At 39.7% G+C, this 11,662-nt stretch overlaps 1 protein-coding gene across 1 annotated transcript in view; it reads left to right on the forward strand.

Moving 5' to 3' along the window:
• The window catches only part of adgrl4 (adhesion G protein-coupled receptor L4), a 28,474-nt gene extending 17,021 nt beyond the window's left edge, over positions 1-11,453 (forward strand). The window contains exons 10-16 of the mRNA XM_062556365.1: positions 192-371; positions 1,222-1,425; positions 1,744-1,964; positions 2,058-2,124; positions 2,278-2,369; positions 6,424-6,592; positions 10,519-11,453. Of these exons, the coding sequence (XP_062412349.1) occupies positions 192-371; positions 1,222-1,425; positions 1,744-1,964; positions 2,058-2,124; positions 2,278-2,369; positions 6,424-6,592; positions 10,519-10,581 (996 nt within the window). The 3' untranslated portion in view covers positions 10,582-11,453. The remainder of the gene's footprint in view (positions 1-191; positions 372-1,221; positions 1,426-1,743; positions 1,965-2,057; positions 2,125-2,277; positions 2,370-6,423; positions 6,593-10,518) is intronic.
• Positions 11,454-11,662: the final 209 nt, after the last annotated feature.

Genomic DNA, 11,662 nt, shown 5'->3' on the forward strand with positions numbered 1-11,662 from the left:
ATCTGTAAATGCAGCGTTTTATGTGCTCTTTGCATACAGTAAAAATTGCATGCTTGTGATGGATTGTCTTGAATAAAAATGGAATAATTAGAGGTTACTAGGCATTTTGTTTTACTGCATTTCATTTGAGTTTTTCTCTTTTTTTTCAAAATATTTGTTTTTCTGTGTCCTCCCTTGCCCATTGTGTATAGCCCATCGATCCTGTGGCTGACATGACGAAGTGTGCGTTCTGGGAGTATTCTCTGGACACTATGGAGGGCCGCTGGGCATTGGCAGGGTGCCAGCGCTCTCACGTCAACAGCTCCCACACCACGTGCACCTGCAATCACCTGACCCATTTTGCCATCCTCATGTCCTCAGGACGGGCGAACGTGAGTCCTCGCCGGAGGCGTGTTCCCTCTGCCATTAGTTAAAGTTCTAGTTTGGATATGACTATAGTTATGCCCACAATTAACTCTCCTTAGGTCCTGTGCTGTAAACACTTAATTCATTTTTAAGTACTGTACAAGATAGCTTTTATTTTGTCTTAAATTGTTGCTGAAGTCAATAAAAGATCACTTACAACATTCATCATGAGCCATTCATAGAAAATGTACACAGTTTGGAACAGCATACCATGTAAAAGGGTTTCTGTCCTTTTACACACATATTTGGGTATCTGGGATGGCTATCTATCCTTTTACACACATATTTGGGTATCTGGGATGGCTTTGTTTATGGGCTGCCAAGGTCTATTCAGATTTGCATGTCTGCCAGCTTGTTAAATTAAACCTCCTAAACCAAGTCTCTGCTCATGACTGAAGAACAGTAGTGCACCTCACAAGCTGGCCTGTTAGCAACACATTTGCGTTGAAGCTATCATGCTGTATTCTCATACTTGTGAATGAACATGGCAACAAATGGGCTTTTTTGAACTGGGCTATTCAGTTTAAAAGGGGAGTTCTGTGGTGCTTCTTCTTTTAAACAATGACACAGATGTTTTATTAAGACCCCAGTAAACTATTCCAGTTCTGGATAAAGAACAGAATCATAACATACTGTATCTGATATTTCTCCTTTACTGGGTTGAGCTACCTCTGAAATAACAATCAGCACCAACATTGTGTGCTAGTAAAGTATATCTGTCTGTCTATCTCTTTAAAATAAAAAAAGGACCTCTTATTGCGAGCACAACTAAGTGAATCTCAGACACAACCTCATATTTGGTGTCTCTCTCCTCAGCTTGTGGCCCACTACAACATCCTGACGCGGATCACGCAGCTGGGTATGGTGATCTCCCTCATCTGCCTGTCCATGTGCATCTTCACCTTCTGGTTCTTCAGCGAGATCCAGAGCACCAGAACCACCATCCACAAGAACCTGTGCTGCAGCCTCTTCATGGCCGAGTTCATCTTCTTAGTCGGGATCAACATGCACTCCCACAAGGTGAGCACCGCAGCAGGTTCAAGCACTCGCATGGGTTTACATACTGTATGTCATATCTGCTTTGATTGAGTTATTTTATAAATCCTACTGCTTTATGTCACTTTATAAATCCCACTGCTTTATGTCACTTTATCCACAGAACATTGCTACTGTATTAAAAGCATATGCTTACTTTTAGCGCAATGCACAGTTGGTGTTTTGTTTTGCATCAAATAACTGACCACCACTGACTAAATTATTGCATTTGACTTCATTATGAAAGCTGCATACAGCGTAGACCCTAATTGCCATTGTGTTTTCTTTTCTTTTCTTTTCTAGCTGTTTTGTTCTGTGATTGCTGGGTTGCTGCATTATTTCTTCCTGGCTGCGTTTGCATGGATGTGTATCGAGGGCATTCATCTCTACTTGATAGTCGTTGGTGTCATCTATAACAAGGGCTTCTTGCATCGCAATTTCTACATATTCGGATATGCTAGCCCAGCTATTGTAGTTGCCATATCCGCCACACTTGGCTATAAATACTATGGAACCAACACAGTGTAAGTACAACTGGTTAAATTCTGGTTGAAGTTACAAAGCAGTATGTTTGAGTAACATAAAGAGCTTATTGAATCAATTCTTCTTGTTTTCAGGTGTTGGCTGAGCACTGAAAATAACTTCATCTGGAGTTTCATTGGCCCAGCTTGTTTGATTATCCTGGTGAGACACATTATTTAATGTACGCCAAACACCAAAACAAATCTGACTTCTCCCGTCACTCAAAGAAATGCTCATGACCTCATTCATTCACTTATCTGATCATTTAGAATTGATGTATTAAAAACTAACTGTATACTTGTGCACTATGTGTAGGTAAACTTGATGGCGTTTGCTGTTATCATCTATAAAGTATATCGGCATACAGCTGTGAAGAAACCTGAAATAAGTCATTATGAAAATATACGGTAAGAGTATGCTCACATGACATTTCAATGTTTTTTTTTTTTGTAGTGACAAAAGCTATCAGAAACTTTTTTTTTGATTAGTGTTGTTGCTTTTTCATTCCATAATATCAAATGTGTAGGCAATGCAATTTTGTAACCAAAGTAAAGATCCCCTGCAGGCCACCCCGTAGGAGGTCCATTATATTAATGACAAGTGTGTTTACTAGCCATCTTTACTGTACATCCAATAGAAAAATGAGACAGGTTCAGAGGCTCCAATCTTGTATGGTGTTAACACTAGAAGCGCCAAGCGCCGGTCATTTGACCGCTGACGCGTATTCCTAGAAGCGCCGTGGGGGTTTGACCTAGATATACCTAGAACTGCCGGGCTGCGGTCATTTGACCGCAGCGATTACAAAAAAAAAAAAAATCTTTTCACTCGATTAAATTCCAGGACCCTACGTTCACGACTTTTCCTAAATACGCGTGTTTTGTCACCCAGAATTTTTACATGATCAAAAGCACACCGGTACAAGCTAGTTTAGAGCTATTTTGCGCTCACTTATGTGACAACACTATGTTGTCTCGCGTTCGGCCATTTTTGTTCAGGCTGCTATTCTCTTTTCTCACAGCAGATGTCGCAAGGATTTCCTGTCAGTCGGGCATGAGAATAATATTTTACCATAAAACATATCGTTTATATATGTGCAACATGTATTATATATGTGCTTTATTTTAATAACTATTTTTCATTTACATGGCATAGTCTATGGAGGCGATTTACAGTGGTAAAATGCGAGTTTGTTTTGAAAACGTTGCGACAGGCCTACATGTGTAATTTTCGTCGTAGCCTATTTATGTACGTAGGGCGCGTATGCCTACGTACATTCATAGTTGTAGCCTACATCTTATCTTCTATTTGTAGGCTATCTTTTAAAGCTCAGACTAATGTATAAGCATTTTCTTACATATTTGCTGGACTGACTGAGTTACGTCAAGTCAAGGACCTATCCTAACGCACTTGTTGTATAATGTCAATTGGCGCAGCGTTAACACTCCTGTCTGCAACGCCGGAGACCCGTGTTCACATCTCGGCAGGGGCGACATGTAAAATCTTATATCGATAGAATTTACTGACCGTTTTTCAACGTCGATGAACAATTATTTTTTGTTAATGGTTTTTTAATAACAACCTATCTGAAATAAACGGATGAATCGCAATATGTTTAGGCCTACCATTAACGAAAAATAATTTCGCCAGCCAATCATTTTCTGCCGCCAACTGACAAACTTTGACAAAGCCAGTTAGACTTTTTGCATCTAAAAATAATTATATCATAGTGACACGCGAAAAAATAAACGATAGCCTAGAAACTAGGCCTACATGAGATTTTCCCACTGGACACACCACATCAGTATTGTGCTCGTTGCTACGACACACAGGACTCCCAGTGAGTTGACGACCAATGAAAATGACATGGGGAAAAGCAGCAAACAAAGTAGCCTGATTTTGATCTCACCTTACATAGGCTACTCAGACTTTTGTTAAATCGTCAGGGCCCGGTTGCACAAACACCAAAACCAAAGATTGATGATATGAACCAAATATTCTGGAACAGATGGAAAACAGCATTGAACGTGATAGGCTATTAGCTAGCCTACTGATGCGACTTCCACCGTTTCGCTGTTCACAACGCAATGAACGCATGCAGTCTACATTGAAGTGAAACGTGCAGAACGTTGTCCAAAACAATACAATAACATTGTGTGTTGATATCTAATACAATATACACATCTGTAGACATGAAGTGGCAACTAAAGCCATTATCAGTCATGAAAACTGTGGCGGCTGCATTAAGGTTTTGGCTGAGCCAGCTAGCCAGCCAACAACTTCATTAGCCAGCCGTTCTCAAAGCAAATGGCTTCGGGGTCTATACAACACACTATCCATTGCAGCCTATTTGAAACCGATCATCCCCCTCCCCCATACACTCGTCTAGGATACTTAGGCTACAGATATCACCGAGGCATTGAGGAACTGCCTCCCCACCCCCACCCCATCTATCTGTCCCCTGCATAGACTAGGCTGTAAGCTGGCTGTTTAGGCAACCCGTGGAAGAATGCGCAATCATGTTTCATCGCATATGCGCGTTTCAGAATGTTCGAATTCGCCTGCGTGCGTGTAGTTATGTGAATCGAAAAGAATATAAATATAGCCTACTTTATTGATGCCTTGTTCAAAAGAACTTCCGTCAGGAATAGGTTGGGGATCGAACCAGCAAGCCTTAGGTGATCAAGCCGATGCTCTAACCAGTGAGCTACGACTCCGCTTGTTAACTAGGAGAAAATGTGTGTCTCAATGCTGAATCTCGAATTCACATAGAAGTTAGCTTATATTGTAGAAACAATAGGCCTAGCTTTTTTTTCAGCAGACATCGCAAACATAGCCTACACATTCGCAAAACAGAGAATATCATTCACTCATTATTTTAAATTATGCTACTTCTCACGCCTATGCCTGCTCAGCATAGCTCTCTCTATCTCCCTCCCTCCAATGTAGCTAGACCCAGATCTTCTCCCTAAATGAATGAAAGTTGTTTTAGAAAGTAGCCACGGTAGCCTGTAAAATGCGGCATGAAATCCTGGCTACTGTGTAATTGAAACCAGACTATTAGGCTCTTTGTTCCAGGTGACCAGGTCCGATCATTTTCGGCAGCGCGAACATAGGCTACCTATTAAATGAATAGAAGTGAATTTGGGGAGTGAATTAGAACTAGCCACATTCACTTTTAGAGCATTTTAGTTGAAAGTCAAGTTTGCTTAAGGTTTGTTCAAGAACTCTTCCAAAGTTTTTAACAACACAAATCAACACAAATACATTAACAGATAACTCAAACGTGCTGTATGTCATAATGAAACAAACAACCACAGATTATCAACAACACGGTCTGACACGAATGACATGGCTTAGTGCAAACTGAATTTATGACCAAACGATTTCATTCGTGCACGAAGCGCCATCTTGCGATCATTATGTGTAAGTAAAAGCCTCCCAGTCTAAGGACTCAGCGGTCATTTGACCGCCTCGCCGCGCTTTAAGTAGTTCACAACAGCACGGCGCTTCTAGTAGGTCGTCAAAGCGGTCAAATGACCGGGGCGCGGCGCTTCTAGGTATAAGTGGGTCAGAACGGCGCGGCGCTTCTAGTGTTAAGCTGCAAGTCATTTCCACCAGATGTCCTTCTGAGAAGAGATTCAGTCATTTTCTGTCCATGAAATTGTAATAAATTGAGGATGTTTCAATTTTGAACTTATTTAATGAAACACCATGGAAGAATTGATATATATGCCCCTTGGTGTGAATATTCAACACCTTTTAGTGCTAAGACGGTACCCAGTTAGTCAGAATTCACCTGAAAGGGTCATGATCCTCCTACCTGATCAACAAAGTTTCATAAAACTAAATGTCCCTGTCATGCTTTGCCAATGTCATAGACTTCATACTCCGTATTAGAAGTCAGTGCAAAGTCTTTATTGTCATATAAAGGATATTCTTCTTCACACATGTCACTCCATTCCATAAAAAGACAGCAGCATTGGATGTTCACATCACAGTCTCATACATATAACATATCACACATCACATATAACATATAACATATAATATTACACACATCATACCCCCCCCTCCCCTCTAGTTGCCCTCCCTCCCCAACACAGGGCAAGCAAAAGTGGACAGTGCAGACAACATAAACACAAAATAATAGAGGGGATGGATTATTGTCACCGGAGTTTGTTTAGTGCAGTGATGGCTGAGGGTACAAAACTTTTCTTAAAGTGCGCTTTTTTCCAGGTCAGGGCTCAGTATCTGCGGCCAGATGGGAGTAGGGTGAAAAAACGTCTCATCAGAATGAGTCGTTATGTTAAGATAAAAGAACTGCATTGTGTTGCTTTAAGTTTTGTATGTGTGGTCTTCTGGTCAATGCTATGTCCGTCTTGAATTTCCCTCTTGGGGATCAATAAAGTATCTACAGTATCTTTCTATCTCACTGAGGTCTGCTCTACATGTTACTCTCAGGTCTTGTGCCAGAGGGGCTCTGGCCCTCCTGTTTGTGCTCGGGGCCACATGGACATTCGGAGTTCTGCACATCCTCAACGAGACCACGCTGACTGCATACCTTTTCACATTCGCCAACGCATTCCAAGGGATGTTTATCTTCATCTTCTTGTGTGTGTTATCCAGAAAGGTAAAACCAAAGTATACACCACTATAATGTTTAATATCCATATTTTTATGTTCTTGTAAGCCCTTACATAAACTCTGCAATGCCCCTAGGAATTTAGCAATAAGGCTCAAGAGGCCATGGTTTACAGTGACTTTATAACCGTTAAGGGGCCATTTTGGAATGCAAAGCAGAGCAGAATAAAGCTGGTTTAGTTAGACTTATGCTTTTTGAAATGGTCACTACAGTACATATACATGGCAAGGTAATAAACACATAACAGCCAAAATGTAAAAGAAAAACATGTCGATAACAAATCATCTTTCGGTAACACTTTATTTGAAGGGGTCTACATAAGGGTGTCATGTAACCGTCATAAGAATGACATGACACATGTCATGCACATTAATGACACATTATTGATGTTTATGACTGTTGTCATAATGTGTCATTCGGTTTTTGTTATGTCAAGTTGACATTGTTTGAGCGTCATCATTATGACAACTTGACATTAGGCAAGATGACATTATCTGACGGCATCTTTGCCATGACAACTTGACATTAGGCAAGAAAATGTAATCTGTTTACAATATTGTCGTGACAACTTGACATATAACTGTGTTTGGCCTGACTTATCTTCTAGGTTTTTTAAATGATGAGCCTGAGCAATTGGCTGTCATGACACCATTATGAATTGGTCGTGAATACTTTTCTTGACCTCAGCTACAGTGGTACAGTTTTGACTTGTCATTAAGCTGTCACAAAGAACTATTACTGACCAAAATAGTTTTCTGACAGTGTCATGAATGCTTAACTTTGACCTCAAGTACAGTAAACCATCTGAGATGTTTCCGGAACATGTCATGAAGTGTCATTACACTGTCATGTAGGTTTCATTTCTGTAAATTTACATTTCTGGAACAGAGAGTCTAATTTCAAGTATAATAACAACAAACACCATACTCAAGTCATGACTTCAAAGAGTTTATTTCAGCAATGAATTTTGCAAAACCATATATTGTAGAGCCTCGTTGCCATGGGTAGCTATCCTGAGTTCTTTAAAACCACTTCGCTTTGTGATCCCACAATTATATGCAAATTCTATTTACTCTTATTTACACATTCACCACACATGCATTACACTCAATCTTCAATAGTTTTCAATAGGCTAACTTTCAATTTCAGGTATCAATGCAATACAACATCCAAGCAAACAATGGTTTTCTTTTTCATCAAAATAAAATACCAAACCCTATACTATAGCCGGCAGTTATTAAGTAAATAAATTTTAAAAAAAATGAGTAGGCTACCCAACCAGCTGTCAGAGTTCGTGTGGCAGGCCTGTAACGTTGCTGGTGTGCGTTGAAGCCTAAAACCAAAATGGCTCTTTCACGCCACTCCAGCACATAGCTCTGGCAGCGCAACAAAGAAAACTCAGCGTGTAGGCTAGATGTAATGGATGGACCAGATGGACAGACGTCTTCAGCGAGGCTCGTGGAGGTTCCAAGAGAGTGGCCGTGCAGGCTATCTCACGCAAAGTCATTGACAAGTCGCATCGTGCTAGCAGCTAGCTAGGTCTTGCTGACTAGCTGAAGGCTTTATACTCGTGGGAAATTCTCGTCTCAAAGTTTTCACTTCCAACACAACTTCACCGTCTAGCAGTAATGTTTAAGTAAGTGTTTTACCCACTAAACACAAAGGCTATAATTGTGTTAGTCTGCGGTAAATCTTTCCCGCTCGGCAGTTGTCTTCTCCCTTCTTCTCCCTTCTTCTCCCTGGTGTTGTTTCTTATTTCCTGATTACCCTTGACCTCTAGGTCAATTGTCATTGGCTCAAACAATACAAATGTAACAAACTACACATTTCCATTCTTTTCACTTTTAGAATCAAAACATAATATCTTTACAACATTTCAGTAACTAGGAAACTATAAACTAAATATTAATCTAAAGCAATGCATAACCATGAAATTTAATAAACATGAGTTGCGTGCACAAGAGTCAACGTTTCCAGAAGGCCTATGGGTAGGCTATGAATATATTTTGTTTATAATTTCCTAGTTACTGAAATGTTGTCAAGATATTATGTTTTGATTCTAAAAGTGAAAAGGATGGAAATGTGTAGTTTATGTTACATTTGTATTATTTGAGCCAATGAGAATTCAGCTAGAGGTCAAGGGTAATCAGGAAATAAGAAACAACACCAGGGAGAAGAAGGGAGAATGACTGCTGAGAGGGAAAGGTTTACCGCAGCCTAAAACAAATATAGCCTTTGTGTTTAGTGGGTATAACACTTACTTAAACATTACTGCTAGACAGGGAAGTTGTGTTGGAAGTGAAAACTTCGAGACGAGAATTTCCTACGAGTATTTCCTTCAGCTAGTCAGCAAGACCTAGCTAGCTGCTAGCACGATGCGACTTGTCAATGACTTTGCGTTAAAGCCTGCACGGCCACTCTCTCTTGGAACCTACAAGAGCCTTGCTGAAGACTTCTGTCCATCTGGTCCATCCATGACATCTAGCCTACACGCTGAGTTTTCTTTGTTGCGCTGCCGGAGCTATGTGCTGGAGTGGCGTGAAAGAGCCATTTTGGTTTTAGGCTTCAACGCACACCAGCAACGTTTACAGGCCTGCCACACGAACTCTGACAGCTGGTTGGGTAGCCTACTCATTTTTTATTTATTTACTTAATAACTGCCGGCTATAGTATAGGGTTTGATATTTTATTTTGATGGAAAAGAAAACCATTCTTTGCTTGGATGTTGGTTGTATTACATTTGATACCTGAAACTGAAAGTTAGCCTATTGAAAACTATTGAAGATTGAGTGCATGTGTGATGAATGTGTAAATAAGAGTAAATAGAATTTGCATATAATTTAGGGATCACTAAGCTAAGTGGTTATATTTCAAATAGAGGTGATGAATGAACGCTTGGATTAATTTGTTTATTTAATACTTTAAAGAACTCAGGATAGCTACCCATGGCAACGAGGCGCTACAATGTATTATGGTTTTGCAAAATTCATTGCTGAAATAAACTCTTTGAAGTCATGACTTGAGTATGGTGTTTGTTGTTATTATACTTGAAATTAGACTCAATGTTCCAGAAATGTAAATTGTACAGAAATGAAACCTACATGACAGTGTAATGACACTTCATGACATGTTCAGGAAACATCTCAGATGGTTCACTGTACTTGAGGTCAAAGGTAAGCATTCATGACACTGTCAGAAAACTATTTTGGTCAGTAATAGTTCTTTGTGACAGCTTAATGACAAGTCAAAACTGTACCACTGTAGTTGAGGTCAAGAAAAGTATTCATGACCAATTCATAATGGTGTCATGACAGCCAATTGTTCAGGCTCATCATTTAAAAAACCTAGAAGATAAGTCAGGCCAAACACAGTTATATGTCAAGTTGTCATGACAATATTGTAAACAGATTACATTTTCTTGCCTAATGTCAAGTTGTCATGACAAAGATGCCGTCAGATAATGTCATCTTGCCTAATGTCAAGTTGTCATAATGATGACGCTCAAACAATGTCAACTTGACATAACAAAAACCGAATGACACATTATGACAACAGTCATAAACATCAATAATGTGTCATTAATGTGCATGACATGTGTCATGTCATTCTTATGACGGTTACATGACACCCTTATGTAGACCCCTTCAAATAAAGTGTTACCCATCTTTCTACCGCAAAGTAGTCTAGGTCTTCAGAGACATACTGTATGGCTAGAGGAACAATTGACACAGTTTGTCCATTTGTTTGGTGCAGTAATACTGATTGAATGTTATGGCAAATGTGTGTGTGTGTGTGTGTGTGTGTGTGTAGAGTATTTTACAACTACTTTGATGTGGCAATCGTCATTAAGGACAGAAGCTAGCTGTTTTCTAAAATGCATTCACCCTTCCCCTGTGCATGTTTCTTTTACTCAGATTCAAGAGGAGTACTACAGGCTGTTCAAAAACGTCCCATGTTGTTTTGAATGCTTCAGATGAGTATTGGACAATTAAGAAGAGTCTTTCATTTCTACCGTTGGCCTGAAGATTCTTTTATGTGCAACTTTGTGTGTGTGTGTGTGTGTGTGTGTGTGTGTGTGTGTGTGTGTGTGTGTGTGTGTGTGTGTGTGTGTGTGTGTGTGTGTGTGTGTGTGTGTGTGTGTGTGTGTGTGTGTGAGAGAGAGAGAGAGAGAGAGAGAGAGAGAGAGAGAGAGAATTTAATATGCTGAAGAACAACACTGGAGGAATCCAATGCACATCTTTATATTATAACAAATACTGTGTGTGACTACAAGCAATGTGCACATAATGTGCCTTCCCTGTGTCCTCTTCTGTGTCAACTCTTCTTGACATAAAGATTTCAATAATGATTAACTCTCTCTATCCATCTCTATCTCTCTATCTGTGTGTGTGTATGTTTATACGTATTTATATTGCTTGTAATATTGAGTACAGCACCATATGGCTACCACTTAAACAGCTAAAAGCTAAAAGTCTCTATATATGATGTTTGATATAAAACATTTTGAGTACTGTTGAGCAGGTTTTATTTTCTATACTTTTAGTAGTGTTGTTTATTTTGACTTGTGTTTTTAGATTATTAACATCGTCTTTGAGAGTACTACAATGCTAGACATGCACCTTTCCATATGCTTGTATACAATCTATTTTAGGATCTTCCTTGATTTTTCAATAAGACTGTTGTTCTTATCAGACCACACAGCACGATAGCACACCGACATTTTTAATGCTGCACAAATGCAGGACTTTCTATGGAAACATTTTTACACAAAACTATACTGATCTCTTCATATGTGGCAAAGAATAAATATTGTGTGCAGAACCGTCCGAATAAAGGTTATCTATCTGTTCATGCAGTGTACTGTGTACTTTTCCCAGAGTCCTCTCCTCGTGCCAGGTCTCCGTGACACTTCCGTGGGTCACTGTAAACCTCGCTGCACTTTTATCTCAGTGGTTGAGTCGGCTTCATGTCTATTTATTCTGCTACATAGCAGTATGGCCGCGTAGCATATATATATACCACATAAGCTATTCAGTCAGCATATTAATGTATTGCATG

This window comes from Sardina pilchardus, chromosome 15 (assembly GCF_963854185.1).
Source record: "Sardina pilchardus chromosome 15, fSarPil1.1, whole genome shotgun sequence".
NCBI lineage: Eukaryota > Metazoa > Chordata > Actinopteri > Clupeiformes > Clupeidae > Sardina > Sardina pilchardus.